The sequence below is a fragment of the Acomys minous genome, assembly GCF_964271855.1.
Source record: "Acomys minous genome assembly, chromosome: 1".
Lineage (NCBI taxonomy): Eukaryota > Metazoa > Chordata > Mammalia > Rodentia > Muridae > Acomys > Acomys minous.
The window spans coordinates 55,008,942-55,033,625 of NC_140483.1; the positions used below are offsets into that span (position 1 = coordinate 55,008,942).

General features: G+C 41.4%; 1 protein-coding gene across 6 annotated transcripts in view; it reads left to right on the forward strand.

Annotated features, from left to right (window-relative positions):
* Positions 1 to 24,684, forward strand: part of PPP1R12B (protein phosphatase 1 regulatory subunit 12B) — a 202,105-nt gene that overhangs the window by 139,823 nt on the left and 37,598 nt on the right. Inside the window, exon 1 of one of the 6 annotated variants that reach the window (XM_084796178.1) lies at positions 15,652 to 15,783. The exons of the other annotated variants lie outside the window; for them this stretch is intronic. Coding sequence (XP_084652304.1) covers positions 15,682 to 15,783 — 102 coding nt within the window. The 5' untranslated portion in view covers positions 15,652 to 15,681. Of the gene's footprint in view, positions 1 to 15,651; positions 15,784 to 24,684 lie in introns of those variants that run through there. 6 annotated transcript variants of the gene reach the window in all.

Here is a 24,684-nt window from a genome sequence, read left to right on the forward strand (position 1 = left end):
GGAGTAATAACATTGTTACCATCACCCCAGTCTGCTATCCTAGGCAGGAGTAATACATTGTTACCATCACCCCAGTCTGCTATCCTAGGCAGGAGTAATAGCATTGTTACTATCACCCCAGTCCACTATCCCAGATAATAGCAGGGCATGTTGCACCATGCAGGCTGCTTAGAACAGAGCCTGTTCACTCGAGATTAGCTTCTGCCTGACCTTTATACTCAGAAAGAACAGTGTGTGGTTGTATGTGTGCTGCTCAGCTCAGGCATCAGGAAGCTCAAGTCTTTCCTATATTGCATGCTGAACAGCAGCCTACAGCATTCTAATTAATTTGATTTCCACAATGGTCCTGTTTTCCACAAACATTTCCATGCCTCATGAACCTCACAAGTGGTGTTTCTTACAGAAATGCATGTGTAGCTCTCACACTCTGCAAGTGTTTGCCTCAGCATGAGTGTGTGTATAGAGAATTACACTGCTCTGCATTGTGGGAATGACAGAGCTGACAGGACCATTAACTTGTGGACTCTGGGAATTGTTTCCCCCTTCCCCCATGGCTACCTGAAGGAGTGTTATTTCTGAATTATGATGTGGGGTTGAAATATAATTTTAAAAGTTTGTACACAGAGTATTCTCTGCTTGTTATGAATTACAATAATCTGGATAGCAAATAGCATTCTGAAGGTTTTTTTTTTCAGCTTTTCTTTCATGGTGACTGAGGTTTGTGGGGCATTTATTTTGTTTTGCTTGGGTGTGATCCCCGTATCTCAGGAATAGTAGGAAAAGTGGTGGTGGTAGTTTCAAATAGTCTGACTGTGTAGCCCAGCTGTGTATCTCAGGCTGGCTTCAGAGTGGTGGTGTCCCTGTGGTGGCCCTTCAAATGGGTATGGTTTTTCCTTTTTTTTTTTCTTTTTTTTTTTTTTCTTCTTTTCCTTTTTGTCCACAAAGGTAAATGATTAGAACTGTTTACAACACATTCTGGCATAAATAGCAGTAAAAGCTTTTATGATGTTTTTGTGGAATTACATTCAGAAAGTAGCCTTTTATGATAGTAATTTTTAAACATCTTTACATATACATTTATATTATTACACATATATACAATAAACTACCTATAGCAAGAAGAACCATGACACAATCAGGAACTATGTAAATGTTACATTCTTACTGTTTTGGCTATTTGTATTTGACATCCTTGAAGAAAAACATCTTTCCTATCTTAGTGTGTCTAAAATTCTGAATGTAAATCAATATCTATCATATCTTGTATTATTAACTTAAAACATCTATCTAAACCTAAAAACATCTTAACCCCTAAACAACTAAGCTTAATTGTAAAACTAAACTATCTGGTCTTCAACCCCATCAGAGATTAAGAAGGAATAAAATTGATTACCTGAGTATACTGGGAGTTTAGGTTAGTAGCTTTCCAAATGAGAAGACGACAGAGACAGTTTGCCACCTCAATGGTCAGCCAAAACTCTCTATAACATTGGAGCATCATCTTCAGCCTCCTGGCCCAGTATATATGATGTATGGATATGTTTCATGTGGCTGTCCCATCTCCATTTGCCTTGTCTCCAGAGGAACGTATGTTTAAAGCCAGAACCAACACTTACATCCTGTGAGAAGGGAAAGGTACACTGAGCATCAGTGGAAATAGGACAGACCGAAAAAGAAATGTTAGAGCTTTTAACTGATTCAGAAAAAATAGTTTGAGAATAAGAGAGGTTGGAGAATTAGGAGTTAAACCACAGCAGCATCTTTATCTATTTTTACTTTTGTTTGGAAGTCAAGGTGGGTACTAATTTGTTCACTGTCTCTCTTCTCTTCTTCTCTTTTCTCCTTCCTTCCTTTCTTTCTTTGTGCTGGAAATTGAACCCAGGGCCTTGAGTGTGCTAGGTACACACTCTACCACTTAGCTTTAACTGTGTTAGGGTATGTAAACATGGAGATAAAGTGTGGCATATCAACAGCTAACAAAACGTATATGTGTCTGCAGTGCCCATAGAGCAGAGAGGCTGCATAACAGATAACTGTATGGCAGGAGGGTTTTTGTTAAAACTTTGTTACTAATTATTGTTCCCACAACATGGAGCTTTTGGCCAAAGTTATAAGTTTTCAAGTCAGTTACCAAAAAGTAAAATTAAATGAGGCTAATGACAATTTTGGAATTTGAGCTTAAATTGGATTTGTAATTTATTTTTCAATCACAGTTATGATGCTTCTGTGACTATAACTTTAAGTTACAGGTCTCACCTTCCAGAAGCTCACTGTCATCAAGTACATGAGCCTACATTTTACCATATTTTAGCTGTCAGAACATTTTGTCTGACATAGAGATTATAAATGTAATCTACTTGTTACAGATATCTTTATCCTATAAATAGATTTATTCAAATTATTTGTGTATTTTTTGCACTGGGGGGAAACAATCTAACATAGGCTGTTGTACATGCTATGCACTCTACTATTGAGCAGCACACCAAGTTTATTTTTAAAACTATTCCAAATTGTAATTCAGTATTGTAGTGGTTTAAATGAGAACGGCCACCGTAGGTTCATACATTTGAATGCTTGGTCACCAGGGAGTGGAAATGTTTGAAAGGATTGCAAGGATTAAGAGGCATGGTCTTGTTGGAGGAAGTGTGGCATTGGGAGTGAACTTTGAGGTTTCCAAAGCTCGGATAGCCCTGATCTTTCTCTTCCTCCCTCCTCCCTCCCTCCCTCTCTTCCTCCTTTGCCTGTCAGTCAGCATGTCTCCAAACTCCCGACCATGATGACAATGTACTAAACCTCTGAAATGTAAGCAAGACCTCAATTAAATGTTGGAGGCAGAGGCAGGCAGATCTCTGTAAGTTCAAGGGTAGCCTGGTCTGCAGATCAAGTTCCAGAACAGCCAGTGTTGTTACACAGAGAAACCCTGTCTTAAAAAACAAAACAAAACAAAAAACTGCTTTCTTTTGTAAGAGCTGCTTTGGTCATGGTATCTCTTCACAGCAATAGAATAGTGACTAAGACAAGTGTCTTTCTCTTTGACTTTTTACAATAACTTGAGGCATTGTATATGTATGATACCCTGGGTAGATTTCAAATGTACAGTCTCATAAATTTTGGGATGTGTATACATAAAACTATCTCTTTGGATATCTGTGGTTTTAACAAAAGTCTCAGATAAATCATATACTTTAAAAATATTTTCTTCAGGCAAGTCTACAAAAACCAGAAGCAATCAGGGTCAAAGCTTTAAAGATGTTTGATGTTTCCTTTATAAACTCCCAAATAATTTCAGTAGGCTAAAAGTTGACAAGGCAAATAATCTCTCTCTCTCTGTCTCTCTGTCTCTCTTTCTGTCTCTCTGTCTTTCTCTCTGTCTCTCTCTCTCCATGTGGATACATATATCCACAATCTACTCCTGGCTTAAAGAGTCAAACCATAATTAAAGTTAATGATCACAATTAACAGGTTTTTTTTTTTTTTACATTTCTGTGTGTTTGCACACACATGCATGCCTTAGCACTAGAGGACACGTGGAGGTCAAGGAACAGCTTATGGGATCTGGGTCTCTCCTCTCACCATGTAGATCTGGGGATCTAACTGAGACTGTTGGTTTGGCAGCAACTGCTTTCCCTGAGCCATCTCCGTATGTAAGTTTAAGCTACTTACATACCTATATTTTTTAGTTCTTTCTAACTCCATCTTTAAATTAGCACTTTGTTAGCCAGGCAGTGGTGGTGCACACCTCTAATTCTAAACTCAGGAGGCGGAGGCAGGTAGATCCCTGAGTTCAAGGTTAGCCTGGTTTACAGAGTTCTAGACATCCAGGGCTACACATAGAACCCCTATCTAGAAAACAAACAAACAAACAGAAAACCACTTTTGTTGCTTTTAATTTTACCAAAAAGATTAAATTCATCCTAAGCAATGTGAGCTTTTTTTTTTCCCTTCTCCTTATCAGAATGCCTCGAACATTTTAGCTGGCTAATTCCTTTTTGGGGTCTGTCTCCAGTGCAGAGGACATGCACATTTCCACACGGACCTCCTAAATATCAGCATGTCACCAGAGTCTGAGTCTGGCTTCCTCGTCCTTGGGATTACCATCAAAAGAGCTTAGACTAGACAGAACTTAGGTTTAGACTATGGGAGAGTAAAGTAGAGCACAGCCTGGCATGGGCGAGGCTGGACGATGACCAGAGGCCATGGCAGCACTCTGCTCTGTGATGGAAGAGTAGACGTGTCGAGAGGGATCTACAGTCTGGGCAGGTTTTACACCATCCCTAAGCGGCTTTTCCTGAGGAATTTTGCCTTCTTTTCTTAGTTGACAGGTCTGTTTGGTTTGCCTCTTACAGAAGGGCCAATGGTATGACTTTGCTCTTTATCAGAATATCTCTTGCTGAATAGTAATTTTGTATGGTTTATGGCCCTTGGAGCCAGGTTCATGTAGTTATCTACTAAAAGTCACCCTCAGCCAATTTCAGACCAGTTTGCACTAGATAAGACCTGTCTCAAAAATACAAAAACAAAACAAAAAACACTGTTTAAGCTATTTCCTGACAATCTCCAGGCAGTTCATGTCTTCTCCAGGACCAGGGAGAAGACTCTGGTCTTACTCTTCTGACCATAATTAGTAACTATAGACTTCTCTAGTTAAATCCATTGTTTTACAGGCTGTTTGGTACAAGGGTGAGGTCCAGTCCCCAGACCTTCCAGGCTGATAGTAGCCTACCACTTCCCATCATTGTGGCCATGAACGTCCTCACATGTATTTACTTATCTCTGATAAGCATTGCCTCCCCCTCACCCTTGAAAACCTCTACCCAGATTCTGAGTCGTCACTTTCAACTTTGCTGCTGTTTTAAATGTGGGTCTTACAAAGACATGTAAAAGTGGAAGAAAGTGCAAGTTGGTCACATGAAAAAGAAGTAGCTTTCCACAAATGCTTGCCTTTCTAAGCTGCTATGTGTAAATTCAATTAGAAAACATGAAACTCAGGACTGAGGAGATGGCTTAGTCCATAAAATTCTTTCTGGGCAAGCATGAGGAACTGGGTTTGGATTCTTAGCACCCAGAGCTTCTGAGTAGACAGAAACAGAAGGCTCCCCGGCTCTCCCTCCGGGACTTATTGGCCAGCTGGTCTACCTGATGCACCAATCCCAGGGCAAGTCTTCAGAGTGATTTTTCTTTATAATTCCTTACCTTTAAATAAGTTCCTGAGATCTAAAATTTCACAATACTAAGACATGGTTTTTAAACTAAATGACAGCAAAATTGGGAATGTTTTGTAGACTAGTAAAAGTTATTTTGAGGCTTATGAGATGGTTTGGTGGTTAAAGTTCCTGCCACAGGACCACAGAAACATTAAGACCAAGATTTACATTCCCAGAGCCCATGCTGGGTGGGCATGGAGGACTGCCTGGAATTCCAGCACTTAGAAGATGGAGACAAAAGATCCCTGGAAAGCTGGCTAGCCAGGCTGGCCATGCTGTGTACGTCTGGGTTCAACTGAGAGACTTTGACTCCATGAAGAAGATGGAGAATGATCAAGGAAGGATACAACATCAACCTTGGGTCCACCACATCCACACACACATGTACACACCCATAGATGTGAACACATATGTGCACATGCATACATGAAGGGAAAGATTTATAAGCACCATCTGGCAATTTGTAGATCCTGTTTCACTTTTGTCTCTGTTGCTACCTTGTACCTTATGATGGCGCTGTCTCCTCCCTCATTCCAAACAGCCCACCAGAGTGTACACAGGCTTTCAGTAGATGTGTTTCTCAGCCTGATTTTTTAAGCTTTTATTGCCTTTTCAGAAAGAGCACAATGGAAAGCCCATTTTTGAACGGACAGAATTGCCCAGCTTACCTCTGCTCTACAATGCGTGTGTGTGTAATGAAGGCCAACCCCCTGCCCTAGAGCCATTGATTTCAAAGGAGAAGTGAGGGCAAGAGATTCATTTTGCGATCAAATACCTAACCTGTTTTTCCTCACTCAGGAGCACCTGTACAGCAGTCATTATTACCTGTGCTGTCATCACCAATCTCTGCCAAAGGGGAGGATGCTTATGGCACATAGGCCAAAGCAGAGGATTGAGATGGGAAAACAGGGGCTGAAGAGATGGCTCAGTGATTAAGAGCACTTGCTGCTTTTGCAGAGGGCTGGGGTTCTGTTCCCAGCACACAAGGGGTAGCTCACCACCACCTGTAACTCCAATTCCTTCTTCTGGCCCCTGTGGGCACCAGATATACATGTGGTAAATATGCATATAGATATACATGTAAGCAAAGTTCTCCTAAAAATAAATCTTTAAAATGGGAAAATAGAAAGGGAGAACTGACAAATAACCCTTTCCCTTCAGAATTTTACATTCTCCCTCATCCCCCAAACACTATCTGCAGCCTTTCTAGATGGCTTGCAGTAAAGCACCAGTGTAAATGCACAGTCCGACAAATGGAGCTCCTGCTGACACTAAGGTCTTCTAATTCGCCTCTGTGCCATCAGAAGTACCTTAAAGCATCTTATTTGGGCTTGAGAATGTCACTCAGTGTTTGAGCACTTGCATAGCATGTACCAGGCCCTGGGTTCAAGCCCCAGCACTTCAACCAAACCAAACCAAACAACAGCAAAAACCAGATTATTTGGAGCTGTAGAAATGGCTACGTGATTAAGAGAACTGGCTTCTCTTCCAGAGGACCCAGGTTCAATTCCCAGCACCCACATGGCAGTTCATATCTGTAACTCCAGTTCCAGGGGACACAACACCGTCACAAAGACTTGAATGCAGGCAAAACGCCAATGCACATAAAGTAAATTATTTAAAAAATAATTTTAGGATTATTTGCTTAGTATAAAGTCAGGATTGAGTATAGAAGGGCCTGGAGAGATGAGTCAGCACTTAGAAGTACTGCAGGACCCAAGTTCAATCCCAGCCTCTTGACACTCCAGCTGCGGAGGCTCCCCACTGGCCTCTGTGGTAAGCAGCACACACAGTGCACACAGACACCGACACATAAAAAAAAATATGGAGAAGACGAGGAGTTGGGTTTTTATTATTTTTAAAGCTGTTAGGGGACCCTTTTGTAGTTATATAAATCTTAAGATTTCCTGTGATCTCTTTGGAGATAGGAATCACATTTTTACATCCCTAGTGAAACTTTGCACAGAGTAAGCACTTTAATAGTTGTTAGATTAATGAAGGAAAAGTGGCTGTTGATAATGAAAAGTAAAAATCTGTTCCATTGACCAGTATATTCACAACAGGCTAAAAAATGATTGTTCTCTCTTTGATTCTTAGCTCCAAAGAAAGGGTAAACTATTTAAGGTTCAATTCTGATAATATTTGACTCCTCACCACCTCCCTGAGCTAAAATGCATGCTGAATTATACAACTCAGTTCATTACAGACTAAGCCACTTCAAAGTTGGTTTCCAGGAAGCCGCCAAGAAATTCTTGCAGGACGAGGTAATGTCTACTGAACTGTCGGGGGTCGCCTCTGGGCCTTGAAGACCTTTACAGTCTGGAGGCTGTGCTCACCTTTCCTAGGGGACTTTCCCATAGTTTTTCTATAGTGGATTAAATATGCAATAGTAAAAAATTATTTTGTCACCGTACCAAAAATATTATAATAGGTGTTGTAGGCTCTGTTTCTTAACAATTAAACTTTATTATACAACCCAACTAGCTTACACAAGAGGGAAAAAAGGTTAAAGGGAAAAAAGAGTGAACCTTCCGGTATCCGTTCCATGGGACAGGTCCTTAGGTGCTCTGGCCTGTGTGCTGGTCCAGCCTGTTCGCTGATCCACGTGAGCTCAAGCCCGGTCTCAACCTTCTGTTGCTCTCTCCTCTCCGCCTCTCTGGGTCATATGCGAAGGGCGGTCTCCTTCTCCCATTGAGGGTCAATTAGAAAACCAATAGTCCAGGTGGAGCCCCCAGGTCTGTTTTCTGAATTTCAGGCCCAGGATGGCTCCACTCAGTCTATTACAAGGTATCCATGGGGTGTCCAAGGGTAAAGCCCGCTAAGACTGCTTTTACCTATGACAAAGCTTACAGTCTTTCCCACAAGGTGTTGTACTTTTTAGATGCTTATGTTTCAAGCTTGAAGATACTTCAGAAGAATTTAGGACTAGACCTGGTTTCTGTGTGTGTGTGTGTGTGTGTGTGTGTGTGTGTGTGTGTGTACGTACACACATGCACTTATATGCTGTGGAATAAATGTGAAGGTAATGGGCGTCAGTTCTCATCTTCCACCTTGGTTTTAGGCAGGGTATGCTCTAGTTTTGCTGCTGTGTAGCTGGCCGGTGAGCTTCCGGCCAGTTCTCCGCCCTGCAGTGTAGTGCTGGGATTACAGATGGCACCACCACATCTGGCTCTTAGAGTTGAGCTCAGGCCATAAGGCCTATACAGCAAAGGCTTGTAACTGCTGAGCCATCTCACTGCCCTCCTTTTCTTTCTTTTTTTTTTTTTTTTTAAGTCTGTATACTTTTTAAACTCTTCCATCCCACTCCATAACTTAAACTTGAAAAATGAAGACAGAGGCAACTGCTGCTGTCCCCTTCTTCAAATGGTAATGACACTTGGTTTTGAGTTGCCGGCTGGCGGGGGGGGGGGGGGGGGCGAGGGTCTTCTGTTATAATTTAGAAAAGTGAGTTGGGATTCCCAGTGTTCTTTCCTTGACATGATGGTAAGGACAAGTTCCTCTGGTTAAAACATTTGACAGCAAGGCTGGGCCAGGGGGCACACACCGTTAATCCCAGGGCTCCAGAGGAGGCAGAACTCTTGAGTTTGAGGCCAGTCAGAGCTACAAAGTCAGACTCTGTCTCAAAAACTCTTTTAGTGACATTCAAGGAATCTTTATGCCCTGCACGACATATACAGGCTGCATTTGAGTTTCTATATTTGTGCGGTGGACAGTCTAACATCAGCCACCATATCATCATTTCTCTCACCTTATAACAGTGTTTGTCAAATCCCACATTTGGATTTGTAAGTAGTAACTTTTGTAGTGTTTTCAGACTTGACTGATCAAATGCAGTGTTGGATCAGTTTTACTTCCAAGCGCATGCCCCTTGCCAGTTCGATAGCTCAGAAACTGGATGGCTATCGTTGCATTATGCCAGACTAAAAACCGTTCTGCTCTTTTCTTCAGCAAATGCCTTGTGTTGATGCTTTGGCTATATCAATGTCTTCACACCACCATCTTCAAATCTTTTGCTGTAACTGTAATTTGAAATGCACCATACATTGTGATCCAGTGCATATTGTGTACACTTATAAATGTATTCTGTGCAACTAAAACAACAGCAGTTAGCACACTCCAAATTTACTAGTCTGCTTCACTTTTCATTGATCTATGAACCACTAACTTGATTTATGACCTGTTAATGAGTCTCCAATTATAGTCATTGTGCCCTCCCACATGGTTGTCTGTTGCACTGACAGACTCCATCCTGTGAAATCCCAGAGTCCTCTGAAATGAGAAGCTATTTCTCAAGAGTTCTCTGGAGGTAAAGCATTTCTCTATCTTCTTTTCCCACCCCAGTAAGATGAAAGAACTAAAATGTTTCTGTTTTTCTTTTGAAGCAATTTCAAACCACATAAATATTTAAGAATAGGACAAACAATTCTTTATGCCCTTCGCTCGGTGACAAATTCAGGTTTCACCAATTGTCTAAATAACATCACTTCCAGTTAAAGGACCAAAGCCACCAAGTGTTTCCTCTCTAGTCAGTCCTTCCTTAATTCTCTTTATGTTGATGTTTGAGGTAAGAGCCTAGTCGTGCATATCCTTGGTTTGGGTGTACCCAATGGTTCATTATAATTAGCATCAGTCTGCGTTTGGTGCCATGGTGTGATGATGTTACAGGGATGACACTATGTTTTTTCTTTTCAAACTATTTGTCCTATTCCCTGTGGTGTTGCCTGTCACTGAAAGATTAAGGTGCCATATGCCAAGATTCTCCATGGCAGAGTTCCCTTTGCTTTTTAGTTATTAATAAATATGCTATCAAGGAACACTCGGGATCTTATAAAATTCACTCAATCATCCACTTTAACCACTGGTCTGGCCTGCCTTACTATTCCTTTCCTGGACTGATTTTACAATGAGGACAGATTAAAAAAAAAAATTACGATTTTTTTTTCTAACTTCATCCTTCTACATTTGTAGTAGACATTTTACCATAAGGAAAGACTTTCCTTCTTTATTTTTTTATTGTTCTCTCCTTATATTGGTGTGTATTCATGGATGTCTATTTTCCTTAATGGCTAATTCATTGTTACCATTTTTTATGTTCACGTGTCCCTTTCCAAAACACATTTTTGGTGTCCTTTTGTTATGTCCCTACTAAGAACCAGGCTCATTTCTTTTCCTCCCCCAGATCTAGAATCAGCCGCTGTCCCAGGAGCCCTGTTCCTTTGAGAGTAGCATTCAGCAGCAATAATGGAGGTGCTGGACTGCAAATGCTACGGGTATTGCTCTTCCAGCCTTCTCAGTAAGCGGAAGCAAGGGAACACATGCATGCACATGTTGCCATTACTCACCTATACTGAAAATTGTGAACCATATCACTACTTCTAGTTCTGTGTAAGACACAGAGGTCATTCTGGCTTTCTTTTCTCCCCCTTCATATGTAATTTATATCTTTTTTTAAAAAACAAAAACCAATTGCTTTTATCTTTAGTACATTTAATTTTTTGTTCAACGTCTTTGCGTGAATGCAGTCCCTAACTATACCAGGCTGTGGCTTCACCACTGTATCCTGCCTTTATTCCAGGCCTCTACCTTCCAAGAACTAAGATAAGGAACAAGGTGGGGAGAGGGAGAATTCTTTCTTAAATCCTTGAAGAGATTCTGTTATCCCTTTAATAGTAGTCTTTTATATGACTTTAAGGAAAGTAAGGCCAGGCGCTAGAGAGCGCTCAGCAGTGAAGAGTGGGTGCTGCTCTCGCAGAGAACCCAAGTTCAGTCCCCAGCACCCACAACAGGCAGCTCCAACCATCTGTAACTCCAGCTCCAGGAAATCTGACGCCTCTGGCCTCCTTGTGCACCTGCACTCTTGTAATTATATGCAGACACACATGATTTAAAAGGAAAGCATTCTTTAAGAAATAAAAGGGGGAAACTAGCATAAAATGTGAAAGCTAGCCCTGCGGTAGCGGTGCATGCCTTTAATCCCAGCACTTGGGAGGCAGAGGCAAGCGGATCTCTGAGGTCAAGGCCAGCCTGGTCTACAGAGCGAGTTCCAGCACAGCTAGAGCTGTTACACAGAGAAACCTTGTCTCGAAAAACCGAAAAAAAGAAAAAAAGAAAAGAAAGTGAAAGCTAATATTTAGGCTTTTGCCTTAGTAGTTTTGTTTTTGTTTTTGTTTTTTAGAGTTTTATAAATGCAAATGTGTATCAGCCACTTTTTGTGATACCACCTTGTATTGAACGTGGTCTATTGGGTATGATTTAGTTAATTTTCTGTATATTAACCCTAAACCAGATTACTCCACATTATATATCACCATTTGGGAAGTGACCCAAATAAAATGCACTTAGGTTAAAGAATCCATCAGGTAGTGGGGCAGAGCTTTAGCTGTCACCCGGGTTTGTGACCGTGAAGCCCTCATGCTCTCTCACCAAAAGTACAGCATGATGGCGTCTTTTCTCTTGCTTTGATAAGATGCATGGGGGAAAGCCAGGTGGGAGCAAGGGGGGCTGTTTTAGTTTACAACTCCAGATTACATCTCATCATACTTGAGAAATGAAGGTGACGGGAACTTGAAACATCCACAGTCACACCCACGGTCGAGAGCAAAGAGAAATGGCTGTGTACACACTTGCTAGTGCTCAGTTCACTTTCTCTTTGATACAGAAGTCTTGGACCCAAACAAGGAATGGTACCCCACTTTAGGCTAGGTCTTCCCTCATCACTTATAATAAGCACACCCTCCCACAGGCACACCCACAGGCCAGCCTGCTCTGGTAGACAGTTTCTCACTGAAACTGTTCTCATAGGTGATTCTAGATTGCTCTGGTTAACTGTTAAAACCAACCATGACAGTGGGAACGCAGTCACTGACAGGGACGGATCAGCACCAGCAAAGCAGACTTCAAACTATGCCATTTCATTTTTTTTTAATTTGAGTAATAAGAAAGAAACAAGAAAAACACTCACCCTATCATTAACTTTTCCTGTAAGTTTTGGGAATGTTGGATCGACAGGGGTCCTGATCAGGATCCCCTCTATAAATAAGGGTCTTCATTCATGGTTCACACGTTTGGTATATGTCAACTCAAACAAAACCATTTATTTTCTTGTTCTTGTAGTTAGAGAATATTGGACTGACTGCCTGGGACTCTTAATTCATTTATAGCCACCAACCGCTTCCCTTTATCTTCACCTAAAGGAAATAAAGCATCGAGCCCATCATTTTGTCCCTCTGCAATAAGTTATGTTTTAAACAAGTCTCTTCAGCCAAGCTTAGCTCATGGGAGTCTGTTTCAGGGATTTTTCTTAACCAGGCTCTTTGGTTACTGATTCAATTTGAGAAAGAAGAACTTCAGTTTTCAACTGAAGAATTCCTGCCTGGGGCAGCAAAGAGAGGAGCAGGTCTTGATCTCAGATGTCCCTTCAAGTTGATTGTCTTCCCAGGGGGGCAGAAAAATTGTGGCTGTGCCATCATCTTAGTGGTGGGTACCAGGATTGTCCTGGCCAGGCCGTTAAAATATAAGATGGGCCATTATGGAGGTGGTTTGACTCTCGGAACCATACTTTAGAAATGATACCCAGAGGTGCATGACTCGAAAACTAGACTCTCTGTCGAACTGCAGCTGAGTACATTTCCTTTCTATTTGTTTTACTTGATATGAAAGATGCTTTCATATTACTGAAGGAATTAATGGTGTTTGAATCTGAAAGGAACAATACATGTTTCAGAAAATTGAAAATATTTATATACAAAGAAGGAAGTGAACAAAGAGTTTAGATTCAACTTTTTGGAGACGTGTTCTGGACACAACCTAGTGTATTTCTGTGAGTGTCTCGGGTTCTCTAAGTTGTTTTCAAGGCCTTGGTTTCCTTGATGCCCTCGATTGGTAGGCAGGTCTTTTCACACCAGCTTCTATTCGCCTGCATCATCAAGAGCTGGCCCTCGATGGTAGTGTTCCGCTCACCTTCTTGTGATTGCGTAACTTTGACCAAGTCACTTAACCTGTAGAGCTTGAGTTTCCACATCTAACAGATAATAATATTATCAATGTGCTTTTCAGCATGGCCGAGGGGAGAAGATGACACAGGGTATATGAAAACACTAAGTAGAGACAAAATGGCCATATAAGAATAAAAGGGGTCGCCGGGTGTGGTGGTGCACACCTTTAATCCCAGCACTCGGGAGGCAGAGGCAGGCAGATGTCTGTGAGTTCGAGGCCAGCCTGGTCTACAAAGCGAGTCCAGGACAGCTAGGTCTACACAGAGAAACCCTGTCTCGAAAAACAAAACAAACAAACAAGAATGAAGGGGGCTTATGATCGCTGTCCGATCGCTGGAAGGTGAAGTTACTGTATAAACTTGAGATAAGCAGGTCCAGAAACTGCTGCTGCTGCTCAGAGGTGTTCTTATTGTCTTTTTAAAGAATAGAGTAACTATGATAATGTTCATTCGGCATACAGACCGGGTTAATTAATTGTGTACGGTAATGTAACGTAGATCAGGGTCAGTAACGTGGCTCACTGAGTAAAGGTTCTGATGCCAAGCCTGACCACCTGAGTTCAATCCCTGGAACCCATGTGGTAAAAGAAAAAAAAAAGAAAACAACTCCCCAAAGTTGTCTTCTGACCTACACACACACACACACACACACACACACAGACACACACACAGGCACATGTGCACCACCAGACAAAATAAATGTAACAAAAAAATTCATAGATAAACATTTTCACAATAATTGGCCTTTTAAATGGAGCTTATAATTTCAGCCTATTGTAGGATTAATGAGTCTTTATGGAATTGTTTTCAGACTGAAAGTAAATCAAAACTTCTTTATAAATCCTTTTCAAACTGCATTCATTAAACTAAACCTCCTCCCAACAGATGACCGCTTTTGCTTATTTAATTTCACAAAGTTAGTGTTTGGAATAAAAGAGATATCAAAACAATCAAGGCAAAAGAGTCATTAGTTGGAAGGACTCAAGGGGGGGAAAGTATAAATTTCATATGGAAAAGGGAGGGTAGGATAGAGTTTCCAAGAGCCGGGAGGGAAGTGAGTTAGTTGTTACTTTGAGGATAAACCCACTGGCTTAGAAAGCATTTGGCTTGGAAATGTTGGACAGTGCAGTGATGACAACAATGCAAGAGATTAAATTTGAGATGTTTCTTCAAGGCCAAATCCAAACTCCTTCAACGCCCAGCAAAGAAATTCCTTTCTTGTTAACTCTTAATTTTCTCTGCGCTGCTGAGCCCTGTCATCTTGGAGTTTTGAAACCGTCATCTATTAATTGTTGTTTCTCTCCTCCTCTTATGCTACTTTCAAGCCTCATTCCTCCCTGATTGTGGTATTTTAAGAAGCTCTGACACGTTTTTCTATTAGAGACTTAGCCAATAAGCTCTCTGGTCTACATACAGCTTAGTTTGCTGTGAGCCGGAGTTTCAAACTGCTGGTCTTTCTCACAATGCAAGAATGACAAGGCATTAAAACTTCACATAAAAGGCTTGAAGGTACTTTCATATTTCTGTCTGGGCCTGTTACTTGAGAGAGATGAGAGTAGAAAATCATCATTCTCATATGCAAAAAAGAAGTTTTAGAGAAATGAGCTTTGACAACTGCTGTCTGCCCTGGGATAGGAACTAGCGGAGCCCACAGCCTCTGTTCCTAGAAGCTAGTGCCTTTCTTTTCCTTCTACGAGTGGCAACCAAGTTCTGGGTTGAAAGTGAATCCTTGCCCTTGGCTACTCTCCAGCATTCCTCGCTGAGCGAATGGGGATTTGGAATGTCAGAAAATAGAAGAGGGGAGGGGAAAGATGTGCGTATGACTCTGAGCATTTAGAGCAAAGGCAGCTCGTCTGGAAGGACTTAGGAAAGCTTCACTTCCTCAGACGGCTGCTTCCTCCTCATACACGCTTAGTTCCTTTTCTGTGTTTTAGCTGTTTAACCTGAGTTTACCACAGCAGTTCAGACCCTTACAGCCCAGTGGAATCAGGCTGAGGCAAGACGGGGATTGCCAGAGGACTTGTGTTTCTTCCTTCTGGATAAAGTGACAGTGCTTGTCCCCAGATTCATCTGCAGCAAGATCCAGAACCGTCATTCCTCTGGGATTTAATCTGGAGTCGTTGGGAGCCCAGATTCAGGTTTTATTCAGAGCCAGCCTGAGTAAGAAGTGACCTTTGGACAGAGTCAAGGATTCAGTCTAGGCATGAAAGGCGGTGGTTGGCACATGCCTTCTACTGTTCATCCTTGTGACTGAAGCTGCTCTGGAGTACTGAGGGGACACGAGGCTCACACGCTGCAACTGTGGACTGCTTCAGAGCTCAGGACTGTAATCTGCAAGGTGGCTTTTATCCTTTATTTAGTTCTACCCAAGTCATCTTGTATCGACGCAAAAGGAGGAAGTCTCTAAGAGTAATCTACAGACACCGTTCCCAGCTTTGCGTGAAGAATCCAGAGGTTGGGTGTCTGTCTGCATCCCTGGGAACCATGTCCTCTTTATATACGAGAAGTAAGGAATTCACACGGAATAGGAAATCTCAGTCTGATTCTCCCCCAGCATCTCCCTCCCCAACTGCCAAGACTCTCCGAGTAAGCCTTTTTTATTTATGTCTGATCATAGTTATGCCAAAGGTGGGACATGTGTTTACATGTAACGTGCAGGTTGAGACTGAGAAAAGGGGCATGTCAGAATAGAGAGGAGGCAACAAAGGGGAAAAGAGACGTAAAGCCCCAGCTAGCTTTCCTAAAGGGGTTGTGGCTCACAATACTTGCTATGTCTTAAGTAAAAGCAGACTTAAATAATTGAGGCTATGGCTTCTGCCTTTTAGCTTTTAATCTGTTGTAAACTGCTTGACAATAAGACTCTGGACAGCCTTTTGCTTTGTGTTTGTTGCTGTTTAGTCTTTCATTTTGTATTATTTTGTTTGGTTGGTTGATTGTTTTTGTTTTTTTGTTTTTGTTTTGAGAAAGGGTCTTACTACATAGCTTTGGTTGGCCTAGAGCTCATTATGTAGAGCAGGCTGGCCTCAAAATAAAAGAGATCTGCCTGCCTCGGCTTCCCAGGTACTGAGAATAAAGGCATGTGCCACCGTGTCTAGCAGATTCTAGAGTTTTATCACAATGTCTTATGGAGATTTTCTTTAGAGTTTTTTTTCCCCCCTGTTTAGTTGCTGTGTTTTATGGATCAATGCTGTTTCAAGAGAAAAAGCTCCCAAGTGGCATGAGGCTGTGTGCATGAGATTTTCATCCTTTGCAAATTCTACATGCATATTCGTATGTGTGTGCATGAGATAGTATATGCCTTTGCCTGCTTTATATATCTCTGTGAGTGACAAAAAGTCAGAATGCATTAAGCCTTGCAACTTTCCTCTCAGGTGCCATCAGGAAACTTCTTGCTTAAAAAGCCAAAGAAATAACTCCAACTTTTGACAACCAGCTGGGTTAAGGTGCTTACAATATCTTAGGCAGAGCCATTTAAGACTTTCTCCATTTCCTCTGTAGAATTGTTTTAAACATAGGAACATTTGTATATAATTTAGTGTCCTCCTCGGTCAAAAGCTGGCAAAAGCAAGAAATGTTAGCAGTGGCAAATGAGCAGTGAGAAGCCCCGATGGGCATATTAGGCAGTAGGCAAGGAGCAGCTCCCTCTTAGGAGCTAGACTGTGGTGTAGCGCATACACAGCTTAGGAAGAGGGCAGCAGGCTTCCTTATTTGGAGAGCTGTGGGAAGAAAAGCTTCAAGAAACCTCCGCAGACTGTGGCTTCTTTGTATTGTTTTATTTTCATTTTCAGTAAGTTATCATGAAGTACAATCTCAGATGCAGCATATTGGTCTGTGACTCTAACCAGAGATATTTAGTTACTAGAACGTGACCCCCCCCCCCAAATAGTGTGAAACTGTTTTGCTCGTGATTCTTTTGATAAGGGACCAAGGGAGGCCATGATGTGGTGTCTCCATTGCTGAGCTCCTGGGCTTCAGGAATGTTTCTTCCCCTGTGGACCAGGCGGTCCCTTTACTACAGGGCTCCGGGCACTTTTTGCAACAGCTATTGGGTATTTTCTGGTGGCCCCTAACTGATGTCCGCAAAACTGAACACTGTTACCTCAATTAATGCTTCCTTTTGCTGCCTTCCCGCCATCGTACTCCACAGTGCCTTTGGATATTAAGAGCCCCTTGTTAACACTCAGTCCTTGAAGCCACAGCTCCCAGAGTCATCTGTGACACCTGTGATCACTCAGCAGGTTTCTGTTTAGTAACTGCCCTCCGTTTTTCTTTTTTCACTCCTTCGTTAGCAGTTTGGCGCTTCTTTCTTCCTGCCTCCGCCCTTCCTGTCCTCTTTCGCCTACCTCCCACCCCTGCCTTTAGACAGAGAGCACAGTGGGAGAAAATGTGAGAGTTTAGATTACAGAAAATCAAAACATGGGTAGGTTTAATAAGTAGTAGCCAGTGGCTGTAGATTCCTACAATAGCACCAGCTTACTATACCCAACTTCCAGTGTCCAGATGGCATGAGCCATACTGTAGAGAATGCCAGTTTTCATGCGGCATTCATGTTCCAGTATGTCTTAATGACTCAGACACAAAGATATGCAAAAGTAATTTGGGGGCTGTTTACTCTTGGGACTAGTTACCAAGCTAAGAATCATCTAGTGAGATTTCTCTAGTCCATTCATTTACTCTCATGTTTCAGTATTTGGGGTACTCTGTGAAAACTGGGTATACTTAGGTTTTGGATGTACCTTAACAGCACGTTGTCTGTGATCTTGTGTTCACGTGTCTTCTGATGCCTGGCTGCAACAGGTGGCAACAGCCACCCTACAAGCTGGCTGTTAAATGGGTTACGTAAAAGAGGCGTGGCTTCCCAGCATCACTTGGATAGTAAGTCACAGAGTTCTAAGCTCAGGTTTCTCTTCTTTCAAAACCCTTATCAGCAACACTGGAGTGCAAGCAAACAGACTTGAAGGTCAAGTTTAAGGGTCTCCTTAGGGGCCAAGATACTAGTTAAAAACCTAGGTAGCTGTAGGAGTCCATGGTAGGGCCATGGAGCCTGAAATTGCAGGGAAGAGGAATGCTGTAGACCAAGGGAGACAACTGATAGGCCATAATTGAATCTCTTGTGACTGGTTCTTAAATTCCAGTCATGCCCTCTGGAGCAAAAAACACCACAGATCCTCAGACCCTGTAGGCCTTGGGTTTCTCTTAAAGAAAATGCCTGTCTTTGCAGTACAGACATGGCCAATTATTCAGTCTTCAAGTCCCCCCACTCCAACCCCAATATTTTTTTTTTTAACTAGAGATTGCATCATTGAAAAGGTACAGCCCCTGATTGATCCAACAGTCTTCAAAACAGGACTGAATTTCTGAACAAGTATTTAAAAGCTTATTACTATTTTAGTGGTGTTAAAGGAGCTGACTATGAAATGCTTCCATATAAGGAAAATGTCCTCAGAGAATGTTTAAATAATTGCTATTTAAATACAGAATATTTTGGACATTTCGTTCTTCAACAAATGTTCATGGAGCCCTATAGGTAAGTTAAAGCAAGCTGAATAGGTACTATTTTAACTTGCAAAAACAAAGGTAGGATGGCTTATAATGAGTGTAAAAACAGAAACTATTTTATTACATACCTTTACTGTTTGAATTCTTGGCAGTATCTGATGCTTTTTGAATTGCGTAATGCCAGATTTCTGTATTTAGTAATCCTGTGACCTTTTTAATAATGTAAATCTAATCCAGGCCAACAAGATGGCTTAGTAGGTTAAGGCTCTTCCCACTAAGCCTGATAACCTGAGTTTGATCCCCAGCAAATGATGGAAGAAGAGGACCAACTCCCACAAGTTGTCCTCTGACCTTTGTACAAATGCATATGCTCACACACAAATGTAAATAAATAAATAAATGTAAAAACAAAGCCCACTATTACCCGCCTGGATATTGTGTGAGTGAAATAACACTCATATGCAGAAGAAAGTACATGTCCTCAGCAGTCAAGATTCATGGTTGCTTTTGCTCATTCATATTTTTAAATAATATTTTTATTTTATGAACATAAATTATACTGATTTTAAAAAATACCTCGACTAAATGCTGGAGAGATGGTGCCATGGTTAAGAGTACTTTATTCCTATATAGGACTAGCAACCACATGCTGACTCACAACACTCACAACCATCCACAACTTCAATTCCAGGGACCCCAGTGACTTCTGGAAGTATCCAGCATGCATATAATATACATGCAGACATGCAGACAAAACATTCTTACACATCAAATAAAGAATACCCCTTACCTGGTGTGGTGGTGGCATATGCCTATAAACCTAGCTCTCAGGAAACTGAGACAAAAATTCTAAGATCACAAATTTGAGACTAGCCTTTGCTACATAGTTGAATTCAAGGCCAGCCTCGGCTACATAGTAAGAGATTGTCTCTTCCAACAACCTTTCTCTTCATTAGATAAAAGTGTCCATTGTCCTCCTTGTTCTCCTGTGCCCCTCCAGCCCTCGCTGAGAATGGTTGTGATGTGTTGGTGGCACGGCTATTCAAGTCTCCTGTGGATTAATGACGTAACTTCGTGAACAGGTTCTTTTGGCATCCTCACTCATTTCTCATATATTAGCATCTCCTGTATCTACAGCCAAGTCTGAAGGATTTGGTCTGGATTGCTCTGGTCTGACGTCTCTGTGAGCTGTTGGTCTGTCATCTGATTTGTTCTGGAAAAGCAGAACAATGCCCCTTTGTAGTAGAAATTCTCTTCTCTTACCAAGAAGCAAGTGGAACGTAAGATGCGTGATTCTTACAGTCACCAGAACGGCTTCTTTTCAGAACCACATATATTAAGTATCAAAGTATTATTTGCTGGTTAAAATATGCCCCTTTAATATAGTATGACATAACTGAGACCAGCTCTCAGAAGGCAAGGCAGAAGGATCACAAGATTAAAGCCAGTTTGCCTGAGCTTTATAACAAAGTGTGTGTTTTGTGTGTGCGTGCATGTGTATTGTGTGTGCACGTGTGTTTGCGCACAAGCGTGTGCAGGTGTGCTGGTAGATATCCAAAGTGTAGGGCTTATTTGATGATAACTGTGCTGACTAACTACATCCTGAAGTAAGTAGATCAGCATCTGAATATCTGAATCCTAGGAATCTTTCAATTGGTTAATTGCTGACTAGATTGCTCATTTCTGATATAAGGATTTCACCTGTATTAGGGACCCAAGATCCTAGCATTTAATCTGGATTGCTTCAGGTCTACCTTCTCAATTGAAAAGGTTTCATGTATTTTCATACCAACTACTAGTGTGCACAAAGGGAGCAGTTAATGTACTTTATTTTATAATCACCCTGATCATTACATTAGATAAACTGAAAGATAAAAGATTGAGCTTCTGTGAGAGCTTATTTGTGCAGGCACTCTGGTTTTCAGGACAAGAGCATTCTGCATCCTCCCTTTTCAACCTTGGTTATTGATCGGCTTGGGAGGTGCTTTGTATACCTCTGGCCAACACCAAATACTTCTATAGTCTATTGTTTTATGCTCTTTACCTAGGATTCTACATCTGGGGCATCACCAGTCTGGACTCCTTTTTAGTTTTTCTTCATTAAACTCCACTTACAATTCATTATCATGGAATGAGAAACATTTTTTCTGGGTAATTAGGGTACGATCTGTTAGCTTTTTTTTTCTGCCTAATTAAAGCAACTATTTATTGTTTTTTGTTTTATTCCACTCAAGAAAAGTCAATAAGCTGTGATTCTTCAGTCCAAAGGATCCTCCTGGGCAGTACAAGTCTGTAGGACGGAAAGCAGATTCCCCTTTGGAAGCCATTACTCAAGTTCTAAGTAGATGCGTACTGACCTAGTTAATCTGTGCCCAGCACAGAGCCTTGATGGCTTCTGAAGCCAGGGTGTATGTCAGAAAGACCGGGAGTCCTGAAGACATTAGCTCTTCTCCTGCAAGCTGGGCGCTACCCTTCCTGCTCTACTTCCCATGCTCCCATGCTCCCATGCTCCCATGCTCCCATGCTCCCATGCTCCCATGGCAAGTCATTAACAAGTCATCTTCTCTGTTTTGATGTGTGGTCTCACTATAGGCTAGTCTTCAATTCATGGGCAATCCTCCTGCCTCAACTTTCCAAGTAACTGCAATTGTAGACTGTGCCACATGCCAACCAGTCTGCTCTACTATTAATCCTCTCACAGTTAACATCTCGTGAGCATCTGCTATGTTGTAATTCATAAATGAAGGACATATTTGCTAATTTGGAGAGATGAAAAACAAAGTTCATATCGCAGGGAGATAAATTTTCTAATAAGAAAATTCGGAGTATTTTAGTTGAATCAAGTAGAAACTGTTTATAGAATAGAACACCAAAATAAAATGTTTGCCTTGTATTTGCAGAATAGAGGCTAGATGACAAAGGAGACTCACATGACAGGCAAGGAGGGTGTTTGTGTGTGTGAGGATACGGCCTTGTTTTCAGAGCTGCAGTTCAGTGTGGCTGGAATGAAAGATGTATTTGTAATAGGAAATAAGGGATCACACCAGGCGGCTCTTAGTCTTTCATTCTGAGGATTTAGGGAGTGTCCTGTGGACAAAGAATTGACAAAGGGTTTGAAGTAGAGTTGTGATCCAAATTGCATACTGGAGAAATAACATTGGAAGCTGCACGCTGAGGCAGGCAGGAAATGCCCCAGTCGGTTGTCCCCTTGATGGCAGGGTTTCAGGTAAGACGTGGCAGATCTGAGATGTTCTCCAAGGAGCACAGGGAAGTAAACGCTGATAGAACAGGAGCAAGGATGGACACAGAAAAGTGACAAACTGAAAGGTGACAAAAAGACAAAGGAAGAAACATGTTGAGTGGGAAACATGATTTTAGGTTAAAATTGATTGAATAAGATTGAGATGTTCAGATAGTGACATTCAGGAAATGTAGGTTTAACATGCCTAAGACACAGTTTGAAAGGCCGCAGAATTGAAAACTCTGAGGGCCAATATGATGCCTCAACGAGAAAATCATGTCACCGTGAAAGTGGAGGTGCACTAAAAATATAGTAAAAAGGCATCTTTACGCTACATGTCTAATGCATATAAGAAACAAACGAATTTCTTGTTTTGGGGTCTGCCTCCAACATTTCTTATGCAAATGCCCCCAAATCTGGAGAGAGCACCTGAGATACTTTTCATCCAGGTGCTAAGAGCTGATCTAGAGCTCAAGACATAAGAAATTAATTAGACTGAAAAGATTGATAGTGATGACTGAAGCTATGAGAGGTAAACATGTCTAAGAAAGGACTACGCACACAGTGGAGGGGGCAGCCAACAGCAGAGATGGTGCTGCTGCCCCTGACTGTTTGCAGTTCCCACCGGAAGCTCATGCAGTAAGATGGCAGGTTCTGTGTCGCTCTCCCGGGAGCACTGGAATCAGCGTTCTGTTACAGCAGGAAGCTCCTGGTCTCAAAGGATCCAGAAGTTGAGTCAACTGGCTGTGAGTCTGCAGCTGACTCCTAGTTTTCAGTGAGTAGCAGTTGTGTGGCCAGGGGTTGTGTCTTTACAATTTGAAGACATTCCCAGACCATTCACGTTAACTTGGCTTGGCTTTCGCTCGGTCTCATGTTGGAGGCTGACAGTTAGTTGTACTCAGACAGCCAAGGGAAATGACTGGAGCTGGACTTCATCAGCCTTTTGTTCTTTCTTAGTTCTGAACTTGACGGGCTTTTTATGCACTGGGTGTTGGTTACCTGAAACTGGGGTGTCTTCACAGCCTCTGGTCCAACAAACATCTTTGATTATATGATGCTGTTAGAATATACATAGCTATTTTAAAAGTATGTGTTAAAAGTTAAGTATTTTTGGATTGAAGTTGAATTGTAAAGTAAATCTTTTAAAATTGTTGCATTGCTTTGAGGAAGAATAACATACACAAAGCAAAATAATGAGTTTAAATGGCTGTCGGTTAGAAGGGGCATGTGGGAAGTGGGCTGGATCCACAGAATCTTTCACTTGAGTGCTAAGAAATTTATTTGATCTTAATCTCTCTAATAGTCATCAAGCATTGGGAGAATCAAAGGACCAAAGAGGGACAAGAGAGGCAGCATGGAAACACAGGAAAAACTGGCATTTTGAGTCGCCATCATTAACACAGCACTTACACTTCCTACCTTATTTAATTGCTGTCAGTAACCTTAAACACTGAGGACCATTATCCCATTTCATTGATGAAACTTTTGAGTTGGAGGGCATCAAGCAGTCACCTAAGATTTCATAAGTGAAATCCTAGCAGCATCCAGGATCCAGAGCCTTTTTCCTAACCTTAAGATGTGCAGCTATTAAAAAAAAAAATGTGCAGCTGTTACTGTGACTCTATGAATTAGCTCCTAGATGGTTGACAGTATTCCTGACTACTGAATCTGATTTGAAAAAGGAGATGAGGGCAACTCAACCTATTTCAAAGGGGAGGAAACCTTGCAGAATAATTGGGAAAGAGACTTTTTATACCATTTTAAAACTAGAATTTTAAAATTAGAATTAAGAGCAAATAAATTCCTTAACACTCAAGTGAAACGTCTTATTTATGGATCTAGCCCACATCCTACTTAGCTTCTCTGACCTACAGCCATTTCAGCTCATTATTTTGCAGTCTAGATAAAGCTGTTGGCTTCTACCTTTGGAAAGGAGAAAAAATAAGCCATGCCCTGTGGTAGTGTGGCCCCACATCATGTCTAGTATGTCTGACAATTATATATAAATTGTTACTCTAAAGCCATTTTTAGAACTCAAAAACAGATCCTTATAGTCATGTAATTTTTTATTTTGTTTATGCTATTAATTTGCTTTGTTAAATACATTTTAAACAAATACTGCAACTTAGAACCTATTAAGTTGTAACAAGTTTGGAAATAGTAGGGCATGAACTGCTTAGGGGGTTTTCTTACCTGAAGGACTCTTGCCCTGCCTCTAGTCAGCTACAGTGTTTCCTCTGCTGAGGTCTACATTTTAACAGACCAAATCAGCTCTAGGAGGCCCCTAAATCCAAACAACTGTGTATTTGAAGATTCCATTTCCCTGTAGAAGAATGAAAATAGAATAATAATTTTTTGGTTCAGTTTCTTTGTTTTGTTGGTTTGATTTTGTTTTAGTTTTTGCAGGGGCAGGAAAATTTAATCTTAGAGCTCTGCTTTTCAGAGGGGAGTGATATTATGGGGTATATTTGGTTCTAGCAAAGCCCTAACCTGTGGCAGATTTCCCATAAGTCACACATGATTGTGTCATTTCTAATGACCACCAGGCTCAGACTCTAGGATATCTATAACCCTACTTAAAGTCTTGTCCAAGATCTCTGGTAAGTATGAGTCTCTCCCTTTTTGTTTACTGTAGGAACCAGATAACCTGGCCCCTGATTGCATTCAATCAGTTTATTTGTTGCCTTACTCTGTTTTATAGACATGCCTACAAGATCAAGGGTGTGTCTTAGATTTTGTAATTGTGT